Source organism: Nycticebus coucang, chromosome 2, assembly GCF_027406575.1.
Source record: "Nycticebus coucang isolate mNycCou1 chromosome 2, mNycCou1.pri, whole genome shotgun sequence".
NCBI classification, from domain to species: domain Eukaryota; kingdom Metazoa; phylum Chordata; class Mammalia; order Primates; family Lorisidae; genus Nycticebus; species Nycticebus coucang.
In genome coordinates this window covers 165,668,661-165,687,225 of record NC_069781.1, presented here as the reverse complement: position 1 = coordinate 165,687,225, position 18,565 = coordinate 165,668,661, and the positions used below count along the sequence as shown (strand labels likewise).

At 42.4% G+C, this 18,565-nt stretch overlaps 2 protein-coding genes and 1 pseudogene across 2 annotated transcripts in view; 2 read left to right on the top strand and 1 right to left on the bottom strand.

Moving 5' to 3' along the window:
* The window catches only part of LRRC36 (leucine rich repeat containing 36), a 51,303-nt gene extending 46,556 nt beyond the window's left edge, over positions 1-4,747 (bottom strand). The window contains exon 1 of the mRNA XM_053603924.1: positions 4,660-4,747. Within this exon, the coding sequence (XP_053459899.1) occupies positions 4,660-4,729 (70 nt within the window). The 5' untranslated portion in view covers positions 4,730-4,747. The remainder of the gene's footprint in view (positions 1-4,659) is intronic.
* Positions 4,748-5,437: 690 nt separating this feature from the next.
* Positions 5,438-18,565, top strand: part of KCTD19 (potassium channel tetramerization domain containing 19) — a 35,425-nt gene continuing 22,297 nt past the window's right edge. The window contains exons 1-2 of the mRNA XM_053554125.1: positions 5,438-5,458; positions 9,269-9,565. Coding sequence (XP_053410100.1) covers positions 5,438-5,458; positions 9,269-9,565 — 318 coding nt within the window. The remainder of the gene's footprint in view (positions 5,459-9,268; positions 9,566-18,565) is intronic.
* Positions 10,014-10,931, top strand: LOC128595264 (uracil-DNA glycosylase-like; annotated as a pseudogene).

Here is an 18,565-nt window from a genome sequence, read left to right as displayed (position 1 = left end):
CTTGACTTCAAATTATACTACAAAACTGTATTAATCAAGATAGTGTGTTGAGGGTAAAAAAGACAAAAAGCTGAATGGAACAGAATAGAGAGCCCAGGAATAGATCCATACAAACATAGTCAAAGCAACAAAAGTAATTAAAAGGAGAAGAAAAATCTTTAAACAAATTTTGCAAGAAAAACTGGACAGCCATATGCCAAAACCAAACCAAACCACAGACTTAGACAAACCTTAAAGCTTTCACACACACAAAAAAAAACTCAAAATAGATCATCAACCTAAATGTAAAACATAAAATTATAAAGCTTCTAGCTCTGTGCAGTGGTTCACATCTATAATCCTAGCACTCTGGGATGCTGTGGTGGGAGGATCGCTTGAGGTCAGTAGTTGAAGACCAGCCTGACCAAAGTGAGACTTCCTACTAAAAAAAATAGAAACATTAGGCTCAGCGCCCATAGCGCAGCTGTTACAATGCCAGCCACATACACCAAGGCTGGCAGGTTTGAACCCGGCCGGGCGCAGCTAAACAACAGTGACAATTGCAACAACAACAACAACAACAACAAAATAGTCGAGTGTTGTGGCAGGTGCCTGTTGTCCCAGCTACTTGGGAGGCTGAGGCAACAGAATTGCTTAAGCCTAAGAGTTTGAGGTTGCTGTGAGCTATGATGTCACAGCACTCTACCGAGGGTGACATAGTGAGACTCTGTCTCAAAAAAAAAAAAAATAGAAACATTAGCTAGGCGTGGTGGTATGCACCTGCAGTCCTCCCAAATTATAATTATAAAACTTCTGGAAGATAATACAAGAGAAAGTCTAGGTGACTTTGGATTAACGATGAATTTTTTTTTTAAGTGGAAGCGATACATATAGCTCTCATTTTATTTTATTTTTGCAGTTTTTTGGCTGGGGCTGGGTTTGAACCCGCCATCTCTGGCATATGGGGCCAATGCCCCACTCCGTTGAGACATAGGTGCTGCCCCTTAACGATGAATTTTTAATACAACACCAAAATCATCACCCATGAATGAAAAACTTGACAAGTAGGACTTCATTAAAGCTTACAGGTTCTGCTCTACAAAAGACACTGTAAGGAAAATCAAGAAACAAACTACAGAGTAGGAGAAAATATTACAGAACACATTATCTGGCGAAGGACTGGTATCTAAGACAAACAAATAATTATTTTTTTTGATTGTTGGGGATTCATTGAGGGTACAAATACAAAGAATTCTTAAACCTAAACAATAATAAAGAAACAACCCAATTAAAAAATGGGCAAGGACCTAACTTCACCAAAGAAGATAAGATAGCAAACAAACATGAAAAAAATGCTCAACACCATCAATCATTAGGAAACTACAAATTCAAGGAATCAAAACTACACATTTATTAGAACAGCCAAATTCAAAATTTTGACTATGCCAAATGTTGGTGAGGATGTGGGACAACAGGAACTCTCATTCATTGCTGATGGAATGCAAAATGGTGCATCTGTCCTACAAGACATGACAATTTCTTACACCACAATTTAAAACACAGCTTTACCAGATGATCTAGTAAATCAGGTGAGTTGAAACTTTATGTCCACACAAAAACCTGCACGTGGATGTTTACTGTGGCTTTATTCATTACAGTCAAAACCTGGAAGCAACCAAGTCGTTTTTCAATAGGTAAATGGATAAACAAACTATGGCACATCCACAGAGGGGAATATTATTCGGCAATAAAGAATGAGGTAGGTAGGGCATGGGCGCTCACTCCTATAATCCTAGCACTCTGGGAGGCAACAGAGGGAGTATCGCTTGGGAATAGGAATTTGAGACCATTCTGAGCAAGAGTAAGACCTTGTCTCCAAAAAAAAAAGAAAGAAAGAAAAAAGAAAAATTAGCCATGCATAGTGGTGTGCACCTGTAGTCTCAGCTACTTGGGAGGCTGAGGCAGGAGAATCACTTGAGCCTAGGAGTTTGAGGTTGCATTGAGCTGGCTGTGATGACACCACTGCACTCTGGCCCAGGTGACGGAGCAAGACTCTGTCACAAAAAAAGGAGGAGGACAGGAGGTGCCTGTGGCTCAAAGGAGTAGGGCGCTGGCCCCATATGCCAGAGGTGGTGGGTTCAAACCCAGCCCGGCCAAAAACTTAAAAAAAAAGAAAAAAAGAAGGGTGGTGCCTGTGGCTCAAGGAGTAGGGCGCGGGTCCCATATGCCGGAGGTGGCAGGTTCAAACAGGTGGCGGGTTCAAACCTAGCCTTGGCCAAGAACCAAAAAAAAAAAAAGAAAGAAAAGGAGGAGGAGGAGAGGAAAGAGGAAGCGGCGGAGAAGGGGAAGAAAGAAGGAGAAGGAGGAGAAGAAAAGGAAAGAAATAAGCTATCAAGCCATGGAAAGATGTTGAGGAGCCTTAAATACATATTGCTGAGTGAAGGAAGTCAGTCTGAAAAATTACATACTATATGATTCCAACTATATGACATCATGAAAAAGGCAACAGTGAAAACATCAGTGGTCATCAGATACCAACAAATTGATATCTGGTTTGGGGGTAAGGAAGGGCTAAATAGATGAGACACAGGGAATTTTTAGGGGACTGGTTTCAATAATTTTTGAAACTATTCTGTTCAATATTATAATGGTGGTCATATGACATATGTATTTGTCAAAACCCATAAAACTGTACAACACAGAGTGAGGCCCAGCCCAATGTGGTGGCTCACAATTGTAATGCCAGCACTTTGAGAGGCCAAGGTGGGATGATGGCTTGAGGCCAGGGATTTGAGACCAGGAATTTGAGACCAGCCTGGGCAACAGTGAGACTCTGTCCATAGAAAAAAAATTTTTTTTTGTGGGTTTTTTTTTTTTTTTTTGCCAGGGCTGGGTTTGAACCTGCCACCTACGGCATATGGGACCGGCGCCGCCCACAAAAATTTTTTAAAATTAGAAATTTTTAGATTAAAAAAAAAAGAATGATCCCTGGTGTAAATTACAGACCTTAGTTAATAATAATATGTCAATAATGGTTCATAAATTGTAAGCATGTACCACAATAATGCAAAATATCCATAATAAAGGGAACTGGGGGGTGAAGGAGAGGTGCAAAGGGAGGAAGGGTATATGGTAAATCTCTGTATTATGCTCAATTTTTCTGTAAACCTAAAAGTGCTCCAAAAAAGTCTACTACTATTAGAAAAAGGAATGAAGTATTGATACATGTGAAAACATGGATGAACCTTGAATACATCAGGCTAAGTCAAAGATGCCAGACAGAAAAGGCCACATGTTATGTGGTTCCATTTATATGAAATATCCAGAAGAGGCAAATCCATAGAAACAGAAAGCTGATCAGTAGTTGCCAAGAGGTGGGAAGAGGAGAAAATGAATTTCCATGAAGAAGGAAAGATTAGTACCCTTTTTATTCACTCATGTAATGTTTGTTATTAGCATGTACTAATTTTGATAATTATTTTGATAAATAATTTTTAAATAAAATTACTAATAAAACCAAGTCATTTCACAGACCACAAATGAAAAGTATCAGAAGCAAGAAAAGCACCTTTCGACTTGGGCGCCTGTAGCTCAAGCGGCTAGGGCGCCAGCCACGACACCGGAGCTGGCGATTCAAATCCAGCCTGGGCCCACTAAACATCAATGCAACTGCAACCAAAAAACAGCCGGGCACTGTGGCGGGCGCCTGTGGTTCCAGCTACTTGGGAGGCTGAGGCAAGAGAATTGATTAAGCCCAAGAGTTTGAGGTTGCTGTGAGCTGTGATGCCACCGCACTCTACCCAGGGCGACAGCTTGAGACTCTGTCTCAAAAAAAGCAACTTTTTACTATGAAGTTATGGGGATTAAATAATGCAGATAAAGCACTTATCACAGAGTCTGGCAATAATGATATTGCATATAGTTAATTTAGGGAGGGCAAAAGGTGAATTAGGAATGCTGGTGATTTTTTCAAATTTTTTACTCCCCAGGCACTCAGCAAGCCAGCTGTGCGGGTTAGACCCCAGGTCCAAGAGGGGTCAGCAGTCACCTGGCCAGTTTTGCTAAGACTGGGGCACCATAAGCGCTTGAGAGATCAGCTGCTATTCCTTTCAGGCCCCTTTCTGAGGCTCTTTGAAAAGGAAACTACACAACCAGATGGAACAAAGAAATGGTCAAGTTCTTGAAGTGGAGACCGGGATGGAAGGGGCTGATGAAGGAGCATCCTTCCTCATTTCGCCTCAACTAGGAAAAGCCCTTCTGGGTAGGAAGTTGGAGAAACTACCAAAATCAACCTTTTCGTGCCTGCTTAACAGCACCTCCCACCATCACTGCCCCTCCACCACTTCCTTCTCCCACAGATGATTGCCCTCTTGGGGCTGTTTCCTCCCACTAGTTCAGAATTTTCTTTACTCTGTACAGTTCTGTCACCTATCTCAAGGGTCTCCTGTTAATCTTTTTTCTCTCTCCTCTACTTCACTCCCTCAATTCCTCGCCTTCTGCCCCAGACTCCCCTGTTACTTCAGTTCCTTCACCTTCACGTCAGAGTAACCCTTCTGCCTCAATTTACCCCTCCTCAAAGTCAGGCACCGCTCCTTCGCGGTTCCCCTGCCTCTCCCCTCAGTTTTCTCCCTTCAGCTTCTGACCCTCAGTTCCCCGCTCAGGTCCTCCGGCCTGGCCTACCCGGCTGCTCCAAGCTCAGCGCCCCCAGGCGGCGGAGGCCCTCCTCGTCCAGATCCCACTGCTCCGCCATCCCCGCCCGCCGCTCACCTGCCGCCGCCCGCGCGGCCACCCGGCCCACCAGGCTTCGCCCCGCCCACAAGGCCCCGCCCCCGGCCCCGCCCCGGCCCCCGCGGCCGCCGCGCCCCCGGGGGCCGTTATTGGCCCGGTCACGCGCCTCCTGCCTGCCGCCCGAGCCGCCACCATGGTATGAATCCCGCCCTGGTGGGGGCGCCAAGAGTACTAGAGTCAAAGGGGGCGCGTTGTGATCGATTAGGGCTACTGTGTTGGGGATCTGGTTGTGGAGCATTGGGGACAACAGAGGGAGCCCAGCTTTGAAGGATTTGCGAGGCTAGCTCCGAGGAGTTGGAAGAATGCCATGCCTTAAGGGATGAAGGATTCCAGCCCAGAAATTTGGGGGACTCGAGGTCTGAAGAGTGGGGATATGCCTCTTTTATGGGGTGAAAGTCTTCATATCACAGCACTGGGGGATGCTGACTCTGGGGCAAGGCGAGAATCGAAGATCAGGGTGTGTGTGCGTTTGTGTTGGGGAGCTCCAGATCTGAACGATTGGGGGAAGGGGCAGATTTCTGTGGCGTGATGTGAAGCTCCAGATCCGAAAGGTTGAGAATCTTGGCCCCTAGAAGTTGGGGTCCTGTATTTTGAGTTTGAGGTGGTTCTAGTTCTAGAAATTGATCAGGAAAGAGCCCTTGGGAGAGAGGGATCAACGGGGAAAAGAGAAATGCTCTTTGGGATGAAGTGGGTACGTCTATTTTAGGGCTACCCCATTTCCTGCCGTCAGTCTGGCAAGAAGCCTTTTGCCTTTCAATTACCATAGGTTCCCAAGCTTGCCTGTGACTGAGGGCTGTTCCCAGGGTGGGATAGTTCTGCACTAACCAGCCCCGGAGCAGCCTTTGAGACAAAAGTCTCTGGGAAAGCACAGCCACATCCTTAACCCCTGCCCTCACCTCACCAGACACGTCTTGAGAGCCCACTCTTGAGCCAAGACCTTCCCCTTAATAAGAAAAGAGGAACTGAGACTAGAACTGGGGCTCATCTTCAAGGAGCAGGTGTTCTTTGGCAACCAAAATCTGCACACTCTGAGCAACTCCCCTGAGCTCTCTCAACTGTGGAGTCACTTTTAAGGAGAACAGAAAATAAACTCAGGCTCGGTGCCTGTGGCTCAGGCGGCTAAGGCGCCAGCCACACCTGAGCTGGCGGGGTCGAATCCAGCCCCAGCCCGCCAAACAATGACGGCTGCAACCAAAAAAAAAAAAAAAACAATAAAAAAAATAATAAATAGCCGGGCGTTGTGGCGGGTGCCTCTAGTCCCAGCTACTTGGGATGCAGAGGCAGGAGACTCGCTTGACCCCAGGAGTTGGAGGTTGCTGTGAGCTGTGATGCCACAGCACTCTACCCAGGGCAACAGCTTGAGGCTCTGTCTCAAAAAAAAAAAAAAATCAAATGTGTATTCATGCTTTCTGGACCCTCGGTTACTCACAGTTTGTGGTGTTCACCCTTAGTCACGTTAAGAAGGGCCAGGACTCAAAATCTTAGGTTACCTCATTAGATTAGCTTTTCCAGCTCTGCTTCAGTAAGTCAGTAAGATTACAATTTGTAATCTTTCTCCATGCTCCTTTTAATTCTTCTAGTCTTAAATGTGGTGTATGTAAATGCTCTTCTTTAAATCTGAATATTTAGACTAGGCCTGCTGTAGGAGATGCATTTATTTTCCTTCCTCAGCTGTCAAAATAGGAAATTCAGGTTTTTGTTGGAGAAGAGGGCCTTTCCTCTCTTGAGCAAACCACTTTTTAACACTTTCCCCCCACCATTTTTTGCAAATTTTTAAACATTCAGAAAGGTTTAAAGAATTGTACAGTGAGCACCATATACCTACCACCTACATTCTGTAATTAACATTTTTCCATATTTATTACATGTCCATCTAGCCATTTCTTTATCCATAAATCCATCTAATTTTTGATTCATTTGAAAATAAGTTATAGATATCAGTACATTGCACCTCAATCACTTTAGCATGCATAATTTTTTAATCCTAGAATTCAATATTGTTTTATGATTCTTTTTTATGTAAAATTTTATATACTATTTAGTATTCTTTTAAATATTTTTTTACAAGAGTAGTGTTTAGTATGTTTGCAGAGTTGCATAACTATAACTACAATCAATTTTAGAACATTTTATCATCCCCAAAGAAACCTATATCCATTAATAGTCACCCTCTATGTCCTCCTGATGATCCCCATTCCTAGGCAACCACTTATTTCCCTTTTCTTTTCTTTTTTATTTATTTATTTTTTTGAGACAGAGTCTCACTATGTCACCCTCGGCAGACTGCCATGTGTCACAGCTCACAGAAACCTCCAACTCTTGGGCTTAAGTGATTCTCTTGCCTCAGTCTTCCAAGTAGCTAGGACTACAGGTTCCCACCACAATACCCAGCTATTTTTTTGTTGTAGTTTTCATTGTTGTTTAGCAGGCCTGGGCCAGGTTTGAACCCGCCAGCCCCAGTGTCTGTGGCTGGCGTCCTAACCACTGAGCTATGAGTGCTGAGCCAACTAATCAATTTTCTGTCTCTATAAATTTGCCTATTCTACACATTGCCTGCAGACGGAATCACATAACACAGTGGAATTGCTGGGTCATAGAGTAATTCCATATTTAACATTTTCAGGAACTGCCAAATTGTCTTCCAAAATGGCTGTACCATTTTACACCTCTACCAGCAGTGTATGAGGGTTCTGACTTCTTTGTCAACAATGTATTGTCTTTTTTTTTGAGACAGTCTCACTTTGTCACCCCCTGTAGAGTGCTATAGAGTCATGGCTCACAGCAACCTCCAACTCTTGGGGTCAACAATGACAACTACAACAAAAAAATAGCCAGGCATTGTGGCAGATGCCTGTAGTCCCAGCTACTTGGGAGGCTGAGGCAAGAGAATCGCTTAAGCCCAGCCAGGGAGCTGGATCTAAAAGTTTTAAATTTTGATGCAATTTTATTTATTTATTTATTTAGTCACTTATGCTTTTAGTGCCATAGCTAAGAAAGTTTTGTTGGGCAGCGCCTGTGGCTTAAGGAGTAGGGCACCGGTCCCATATGCCAGAGGTGGCAGGTTCAAACCTAGCCCTAACCAAAAAAAAAAAAGTTTTGTCTACACTGAGGTCATGAAGATTTTCTCTTTTCTTCTAAAGGTTTTATGGTTTTAGTTCTTATTTTTAGGTCTGTGATCCACTTGGAGTTAACTTTTCTGTAATGGTATGGGGTACAGGTTCAATTTAATTATTATTGGATGTGCAGTGTATATAGAGTATATGATGTGCAGTGTCCCAGCACCATTTTTGTAAAGGCTATTCTTTGTCCATTGAATTGTCTTGGATCCCTTGTCAAAATTCAGTTGTATATAAATATAACTATTTATTTCTAGACTCTTAATTCTATTCCACTTGTCCTTATGTCTATCCTTATGCCACTGTTTTGATTACATTAGCTTTGTAGTAAGTTTTCAAAGTAGGAAGTGTGAATCCTCAAACTTTGTTCTCAGACTTCAAGATTGTTTTGACTGTTCTAGGTCCCTTGTATTTCCATATGAATTTTAGCATCGGCTGGTCAATTTTTAAAAAAAGTCACTTGGGATTTTCACAGGAGTTATGTTGAATCTGCAGATCAGTTGGGGGAGGACTGCCACTTAGTGATACTAAATCTTTAGATCCATGAATATGAGATATCTTCCCACTTAATTAGGTCTTTTTAAAATTCTTTCAACAATGTCTTAATGTTTTCAGAATACACATCTTCTATTCCTACTTTTTTCTCTTTTTGATGCTATTGTAAATGTAATGTTTTTTCTATTTCTATTTCTTTTTCTTTTCTTTCTTTCTTTTTTTTTTTTTGTAAGAGACAGGAGGGTGTATCTCATTAAAATCATTCAGGCGACGTCTCGGGGCCTATGGCTCAAATCCAGCCAGGGCCCACCAAACAACAATGATGGCTGCAACCAAAAAATAGACGGGCGTTGTGGTGGGCACCTGTAGTCCCAGGTACTTGGGAGGCTGAGGCAGGAGAATCACTTAGCCCAGGAATTGGAGGTTACTGTGAGCTGTGATGCCATCGCACTCTACCCAGGGCAACAGCATGAAGCTCTGTCTCAAAAAAAAAAAAAAAATCACTCAGGCGAGTCTCAAACTCATTGCAAAAAGCAGTCCTCTCACCTCAGCCTCCCAAGTAGCTGGGAATATGGGTGTGAGCCACCATACCTGGCTAAATTTTTTTGTAGTCTCTAGAAATGGGGTGTTCACTTAGAATTGTTTTCTAAATTTGATTTTCGGATTGTTCATTGTTAATATATAAAAATACAGCTGATCAATTGTTTTTTAAAATATTGCTCTGCATGCTTCGACCTTGTTGGATTCATTTCTAATAATGTTTTAGTGAATTCCTTAGGGTTTTCTATATGTAAGATCATATTATCGACAAATAGTTTTATTTCTTCCTTTCCAATCTGGATTTTTTTATATCTTTTTCATGCATAGCTTTCTTTTCATTCTCTCTTTAGGAGGAGTCTGGCACACTTCATGAATCAGCAGAGGACCTGTTTCATTTCAATGTTGGGGGCTGGCATTTCTCAGTTCCCAGAAGCAAACTTGCTCAGTTCCCAGATTCTCTGCTGTGGAAAGAGGCTTCAGCCTTAACCTCTTCAGAAAGCCAGAGGCTATTCATTGACAGAGATGGTTCCACATTTAGGCACGTGCACTATTACCTCTACACCTCCAAACTCTCTTTCTCCAGTTGTGCGGAACTGAACTTGCTCTATGAGCAAGCACTGGGTTTGCAGCTGATGCCTTTGCTCCAGGTAAGATGCTCTTTTTTTCCCAGGAGAGGTGGTGATCAATAATGTAGGCTTTAAATCACTAAGTGTTGTGTCATTTTATATATTGGCTGCTGAGTTGATACTTACTGGGCAGTTGTGATGAGTGAGTGAAAGTAATAAACAATACACTGGAATTGCATGTTCTTAATAAAGGATTTTATCCTAACTCTGCCTTATCTATACCAGCAGCCACTTAGGACCCAGGATGGGATTTACTATCCACTGAGGGGGTACCCTTGTCTCTTAAAATTATTGCTTAAGCTGCTTCTTGGTTTGGGTGTTGAATTTTAAAGTGAGAAAACTGAAAATTTTAGGATTTCCTATGTCATGTCTGAGATTTAAAAATATAAAAGATCCATTAAGAATCTTACTTCTGGTAAACGTGGTGGGTCCTGGGGCAGTGCACACTGGCTCCCTCCTTGGCCCTGGGATGATTGAGCAGAAGATGCTCTACTCATTCTCCCCAAGCCCTGCCAGAAAACAACGTGCCTGCAGCTGGAAGCTGGCAGCTTGGGGACCAGCAAGGCAGCCTTGGCCGAGGAAAGCAGAGATGCGGTGGCCAGCCCTGCCTGGAAGGCCCAGGCTGGGCAGGAGGAGGCTGGCACGCCGCCCTCCTCGGGGCTGAGGCTGGAGCAGCTGGTCCGCATCCAGAACAAGACCCTGCTTGGACTCATAGCCCCCAACATGGCTGTGGGCTTTGTGATAGCTGGAAGAACCTCAGCAGAGAGTTGGGGAAACCTTATCTTACAAAGCTAGTGAGTTTTGTTGGAAAAGAAAGAAAACATCGCACTGTTTATCCACTCCCACACAAGGTTTTAGCGTGAACCCAAGTGTGTGATATAAGAGAACGTGAAGGTTGTTCTACTGGGGGCAGGATCCATATTGTGGCCCAGTCAAGCTCATGGACTCTGCTTTAGTGTGCAAAGACCTGTTCTACCTCCACCCAGTTTGGAAAAAAATTGTAAAGAGCTGTCTACAGACAGATGTGGTTTTGCTCATCCTGGCGATGGAGATTTATCTGGGTGAGCCAAGCAAAGTGTTGTCCTCCTCAACGATGTCCTCACTGTGTGCTTCATCAAGCCAGTTCTCATAAGGAGAGAAGCTGGGAGGAATTTACGGATGCAGTTGTGTCCTGGCTAAGTCAGAACTTGAATGGCCTCATTTTCCTGCTCTGTGGCTCTTACGCCTAGAAGGGCAGTGCCATAGATAGTGGCACCATGTACTACACAGTGCTCAGTCCTCCCCCTTGTCAGCGTACACAGGCTTCTCTGGATGCCGACACTTCTCTAAGACCAATGAGCTGCTGCAGAGGTCTGGCAAGAAGCCCACTGAGTGGAGAGAGCTATGATCCTCAAATGAAGGGTGGTCTGTCTTTGTTGGCAGTTTCTGAGAAGCTGCGGGTGAAGAATTTGTCAGGTAGTCAAATTGAAAATTTCCCTCTTCTTAAAAACTCTGCATAAGGGTGAAAACATGAACCAGGCTGCCCAGAAGTGGCAGCTTCATCCACCCAGATGCAGCAGACACTCCTTCTGGACCAAATGTCTTCCTCTGTGCTATGGCTTCAGTCTCAAGTGTGTGTACTATGAGGTTAGATACTTGGCTCTCACCTCCCTTTAGGCTAACGAGGGGAGATATGCATCTTTTTGGTGCAGCAAATACTTTGTGGCTACAGCTACTTGTTTTCACCTGGTAGATTAAACGTTCAGTTATAAGTGTTGGGGGTATTTTATTTTGGCTTACAAGAGCCCCTGGGTACCCAGCCCAGCAGGCATTCCAGGCCCAGCCACGTATACTGCCCCCTTGAGAAGTCCTGAGGGCTCTCCTTGAAGGAAGCGTGAGGATGATTTGCAGGTTTCCAGATATCCCGCCAAGAAATTAGAGATCAATTCCTTGCTTTCAATAGAAGTGGAGATTCTGGAGGAATAATCCTTGGTGATTGGGGCTAAGAGAAATGAGCTGGATGTTATTTATCCTGTTATTCTTTGGGCATTTCGAGGAATAAGCAATGAAAATTGAACAATAAAGAGGAGAAAGGGGTCTTTTTTTTTTTTTTATTAGAGGGGGTGAGTTTCTCCTAGGGTTATCCTAAGTTGGGGTTTTTAAGGTAGCCTGAACTACCAAATGCTATTTTTTATGGTCTGAAATCACGTTGGGATGATTTTTCTATATCACTGGAAAAAATCTACTTTAAAAAATACACAGATGTAGGCTTGGCGCCTGTGGCTCAAACGGCTAGGGTGTCAGCCACATACACCTGACCTGGCGGGTTCGAGTCCAGCCTGGCCCGCCAAACAACAATGCCGGCTGCAACCAAAAAATGGTCAGGTATTGTGGCGGGCGCCTGTAGTCCCAGCTACTTGGGTGGCGGAGGCAGGAGAATCACTTGAGCCCAGGAGCTGGAGATTGCTGTGAGCTGTGACACTACAGCACTCTACCCAGGGCGACAGCTTGAGGCTCTGTCTCAAAAAAAAAAAAAAAATACACAGATGTATATGTTTTCAATTCTCTCAATTTTAAGAGACAGCTTTATTGGGTCTGTTACCTCCATGCCTGATCTTGTCAGAGATGTTGTTAGTGGGGTTAAAGAATTAACCCTGTAGTGAGTTTGGTAATAAAGATTGTTGATGGGGCAGCGCCTGTGGCTCAAGGGGTAGGGCGCCGGTCCCATATGCCAGAGGTGGCGGGTTCAAACCCAGCCCCGGCCAAAAAAAAAAATAAATAAATAAAAAATAAAATAAAAAAAAAGTAAAAAAAAAAAAAAAAATAAAGATTGTTGATGATGAAAAAATATATATATTATTCCTCATTATGCCCATTGAGTAGACAAATAAAAAAGCAAATTTTGGTGGCGCCTGTAGCTCAGTGAGTAGGGCGCCGGCCCCATATGCCGAGGGTGGCGGGTTCAAACCCAGCCCCGGCCAAAACGGCAACAAAAAAATAGCCGGGTGTTGTGGTGGGCGCCTGTAGTCCCAGCTGCTCGGGAGGCTGAGGCAAGAGAATCGCGTAAGCCCAAGAGTTAGAGGTTGCTGTGAGCCGTGTGACGCCACGGCACTCTACCCGAGGGCTGTACAGTGAGACTCTGTCTCTACAAAAAAAAAAAAAAAGCAAATTTTTTGATTTGCAGCAAATCGAAAAGTCTCTGAACTGTAGACTCCTTCCTTTGCCTTCACATCTCTATTTTCTGAGGGTCTTCTGTTTAAAAAAACAGAAGAGCTGCTATAAGAACTTTAAATATTATACTTTTTCTTAGAAACCATTAAAGTACCACCAAAAATCATTACCTTTCTTTCCTAATTTTTCTCCAAACCACAGAAATCATTTCTGTGGCTGATGTCAGGTAGTTTACTCTATAGTTTTGGAACAACTTTTATTAACCTGCAAGAACTAAGTATTATGACTGGGAATGGCCATTGACCATGCTCCATATTAATCCTACTGTCTGGACAAGATGCTGCTTATTTCGTCTGCACTAGCACTAACCCAACAAGTTGCAGTGCAGCTCAGTAACTGTGCCTCTCCAACACCTCTTAGAGGAAAATTGAGATAGGCCCTGCATATCTGGGTCAGAGAAGAATGAGAACATATCTTAGTGCATGCTTTTAAGGATGCTTCTTACTAAATAATTCCATGTTTTCTCTTAAAAGTTGTCATATATCTGGAAATCAAAAACCCTTAGCATACCCCTGTGCAAGTTGTTCCATTATGCTTCCCCCCCCTTTTTTTCCAACCTACCTACTTGAATTTGAACTTTTTTTCAACTGCCCTAGGAATTGCTTATAAGTGGCTTCAAAACCACTTAAATGGCCTGGCATATGAGGATTGCTGATGGCTCTGTGCCAGGTACTATTCTGAGGGAAAGAGAGGGAGTAATTTGCTCACTGCAGAAAATCAGAGAACAATGCAATTTTTGAAGAGCCGTTTTGAAGAACACAAGCCTATTATTACAAACAACTTATTAAGTCCTTTAGCCCCTTCACTATCCTTACTTCCCAAATTGAAACAAAATACTAGGCATCAACCCAGAAGGAAAAAAATCATTTTATCATAAGGACATTTGCAATAGATTATTTATCACAGCTCAATTTACACTCACCAAGATGTGCAAACAATCTAAATGCCCATCAACCCATGAACATATTAATAAACTGTGGTATATGTATATTATGGAATGCTATTCAGCCTTAAAAAAAGATGGAGAGTTTATATCTTTTGTATTAACCTGGGTGGAGTTGAAACACATTCTTCTTAATCAAGTATCACAAGAATGGAAAAGCAAGTATCCAATGTACTCAATACTAACATGAAGCCAGTAAATGACCTAAGACACGCCCACCCAGGAGAAAAATTCAATTCAAGTTGGGAGGAGGGCAATCAGTGTGCTCCCACCAAATGGGCACAATGTAAAGGTACATGGCACACCTCCTGGTTGGGACACAACTACAACAGGGACTTTAAGAAATGCAAACATTGTAACCTAATCTTTTGGAACCCCATATTAATCCAGGAAAAAAAAAAAAAGAAAAAGAAACAAAATATACCTGGGAAGCAGCTTCTAAATGGGAGGCAACAACTCAGAAGCCAATGAATGGGTCCAATTCCAAAGTTCCAAGTTGTGTGAGCAGTAGTATTAATAGTATTCCAAGAATCATGCGGATCTGCCTCCCTAAAACAGACTGTGAAACTAGTACTTAGCTTTGGAAATGGTGTTTTCAAAGATATAAACACTTGGGCTGGCCCAAATGAAGTGGTGTTTATTCACTGAAGCAAAGTGTAAATACAGCTGGGAACCAATAGCTGCCTCAAACAAATCAACTGCTTCACACATTTCCACCATTTTCCCTACTGCTAGGGCCTATGCAGATATTCAGGATTTTTGACTAAATGAACAAACACTTTGCTTGGAGAAAATGGAGTTTGCCAAGTCTTGGTCCAAAGACCCTTGTCAGGCACCCCAACAGCATTCAGGTTCCAGGCATTATTCCTATGGGCTTTAGAGAAAACATAGTATTAGTAAAAATACAATGTGAGCAGAGTACGTGAGCCACATGTGAAATTAAATTTTTTCTAGTGGTCAGATATTAAAAAGCAGAAACAAACAGGTAACGTTCATTGTACTAATACACCTTATTAAACCCAATATATTCACAATATCATTTCAACATGTCATCAATATTTAGAAACAGATATTTTACATTCTTCTTTTTTACTAAGTTTTCAAAATCTGATATATGTTTTACAAATTCAGACTATCACATTTCAAGTAATGGCTACATGTGGCCAGTGGCTACCATATTGGACAGCACATACCTAAAATGTTCCAAACTCTTTACTGTAGAGTTCTTCAGATTTAGTTCCTAACAATAACAATGGGACTTTGCCTCCCACTAATTGAAGTTTTCATGAATTCAACAGGTGGCATATCTTACTCAGGATTATGTGTGATGTGGTAAGCTTTGTTAGAAAGCTGTGTAGAATGAACCAACAAGCAGAATGAGATGGGAAGCTACTGGAAGACAGGCACCTGGACTCACATTGCTGCTGTATTCTCTACTTCTCCCATCCCCCACATCCTCACCTCTTCTCTCTCTCACTCCTCATTCCCCTTGCCCACCCCCCCCCACCCCTAGCCTGTGTCTTTGGCCTCCAAAGAGTACACTGATGCCTATTAGCATCTTGATTCTAATCATGATGTTTATTGAGCCTCAAACTCAAATCAAGCTCTGGAGATACAGGAGTGAAACATATATGCTCAAATGCTCTACCACTAAACTATCCCCCAATAGATGGACAAATGATTTGAATAGATAGTTCTCCAATAAAGATAGATATAAATGGACAATAAGCATATAAAAAGATGCTTAATCAAGGAAATGCAAATCAAAATCACAATAAGACTGTACAGTGTCAGGCAAAGATAAGTGCCATGAAGAAGAATGGAGCAGTGCTTTCCAGATAATAAGGAAGGAGGAGGGCATTTCTGTACTCCAGGACTTCTTGGGGTTTCAAATTGTGTTTATAATTTTTTTTCCCTTTGGTGGTTTTTGTTTATTCGGTCAGTCTTTTTTAAACAAATGTTGATTGCTACATTTTTTTTCCTGGTGTATTATTATTTCACTCTCCTTGTAGTGCCGGAATTCAGTTGAAAAAAATAAAACATTTACATCTAATCTGCTTGTTTTAAATGTACAGATGGGTAGAATGTGGTAAGGAGGGTAAGAGGATTACAAGGGACTGAGGCCAGGGAAATGACTCCTTTAGAGAGTGGTCAGTGCAGGCCTCACTGACAAACAACATTTGAGCTGAAACCTGAATGAAAAAGGAGCAAGTCACACAAGAGTCTGGGGAAAGAACCTACAATGTAAGGAATAGTAAATACAAATGTCCTTGAACCTCTGGCTCAAAGGAGTAGGGCACTGGCCCCATATGCTGGAGGTGGCAGGTTCAAACCCAGCCCCGGCAAAAAAAAAAAACAAAACCCTGCAAATGTCATATGAATGGCTCTTCGGAGGCCCACTCAGAGGCCATTATAAAGTGTGATGGAAAGTAGGGAGATGCCAATGGTAGAAGATGAGGTCAGGGGAAGCCAGAATTTGCTGAGCCTCGTAGGCCACAGTGAGGACACAGGAATTATTGTACATGGTATAGATACTTCTGAAGGTATTTAAGGATAGAAGCGAAATTGTCAAATTTAAGCTTTAAAAACATCATTGAACCTTGGTTAGGCAATGGTTTCTCAGATGTGACACCAAAAGCAAAAGGAACCAAAGGAAATATAGATAAAGTAGACTTCTTCAGAACTAAAAACTTTTGTGGTTCAAAGGACACCAAGATCGGGCGTGGTGGCTCATGCCTGTAATCCTAGCATTCTGGGAAGCTGAGACAGAAAGATCACTTGAGCTCAGGAATTTGAGACCAGCCTGAACAAAAGTGAGACCCTGTCTCTAATAAAACTGAAAAAAAGTTAACTGGATGCAATGGTGCACACTGGCAGTCCTAGCTACTCAAGAGGCTGAGGCAAGAGGATCGCTTGAGCCCAGGAGTTTAAGGTTGCAATGAGCTATGATAACTCCACTGTACTCTAACACTGTAGTGTGGGGTGACAGAGCAAGACCCTGTCTCAACAACAACAACAAAAAGGAACCACCAAGGAAGTGAAAAGACAACCCAAAGTATGGAACAAAATATTTGCAAATCTTATACCTGATAAGGAACTTGTACCCAGAATAACATAAAGAACTCCAACTAATTTAAATGGGCAAAAGATTTGCAGTCAAATGCTCTACCACTAAACTAGCCTCCAATATATGGACAAATGATTTGAATAGATATTTCTCCAATAAAGATAGATATAAATGGGCAATAAGCATATAAAAAGATGCTCAATCAAGGAAATGCAAATCAAAACCACAATGAGTTACTACTTGTTCCGGTAGGTTGCCTATAATTATAGAACAGTCAGGCAGGGTGGCTCAAACCTGTAATTCTAGAACTCTGGGAGGCCGAGGCGGGTGGATTGCTTGAGCTCAGGAGTTTGAAACCACCCTGAGCAAGAGTGAGACCCTATCTCTACTAAAAATAGAAAAAAATCTAGCTGGGCATTGTGGCAGGTGCCTGTAGTCTCCAGCTACTCTAGAGGCTGAAGCAAGAGGATTGCTCAAGCCCAAGAGTTTGAGGGTGCTATGAGCTATGATGACACCAGGGCACTCTACCCAGGGTGACAGAGTGAGACTTTGTCTTGAAACAAACAAACAAATAAACAAACAAACATAGGCAATAACAGGTGCCCTCAAGGATATGGAGAAATTGGAATCCTCATACACTGTTGTTGGGAATGTAAAATTATGAAGCAGCCTCTTCAGAAAACATGTTTCCTCAGTAGTTTCTCAAAAGGTTAAACACAGTGTTACCATATGACCCACCAGTTCTACTCTTAGGTATATATCAAAGAGAAATGAAAACCTATGTCTACACAAAAACTTATAGATGAATGTTTATAGCAACATTATTCATAATAGCCAAAAAGTAGGAACAATCCATATGTTCATCAGCTAATTAATGGAGGGAAAAAAGTATATATCCATACAATGGACATTACTTATCCATAAAAGAAATGAAGTTAACAGAGAGGCAGGGTGAGATTCTGTCTCTTAAAAAAAAAAAAAGTAGATTGGGCTCCTATATTCAAGCGGCTAAGGCTCCAGCTACATTCGAGCTACCCTCCCAGAGCTGGCGGGTTCGAATCCAGCCCGGGCCTGCCAAACAACAAAAAAATGACCACTGCGACCAAAAAATAGCCAGGTGTTGTGGTGGGTGCCTGTAGTCCCAGCTACTTGGGAGTCTGAGGCAAGAGAATAGTTTGAGCCCAAGAGTTAGAAGTTGCTGTGAGCTGTGATGCAACAGCGCTCTACCCAGGTCAACAGCTGGAGGCTCTGTCTCAAAAAAAAAAAAAAAAAATGTAGTACTGATACTGTTTCCAAATACCAAGTACATGTTACACAGATGAATCTTGAAATATTTGTTAAGTGAAAGAAGCCACATATTGTAGAATTCTGCTTATATAAAATAGACACAAAGGACCACATATTATATAAAATGCACAGAAAGAGCAGATTTATAGAGACAAAAAGTATGTGAGTGAATGCCTAGGGCTGGGATGTAGGGTGGCAAAGATGGATGAGCTATGCTCATTTGCTTATGTGGCTGCTCTCAAATTACAACATAGAGGTGAGTAGTTGAGTTGACAGAGACCATATGGCTAGCAAAGCCTACTATCTGGCTTTTTATAGAAAAGAATTGCTGAGTCTTGACCTAGACTTTAGCAGGACAAGGGAGGAAGCAGGAAAAACAGAAAGTTTCTGCAACATTCAGGTGAAAGATAAGGGTGTTTGGTCTATGGTGGCAATCAAGTTAGAAGTAGGCAAATTCTGAATCTGTCTTGATGGTAGAACTAATGGGGTTTGCTGATGAACTGGATGCAGAGTG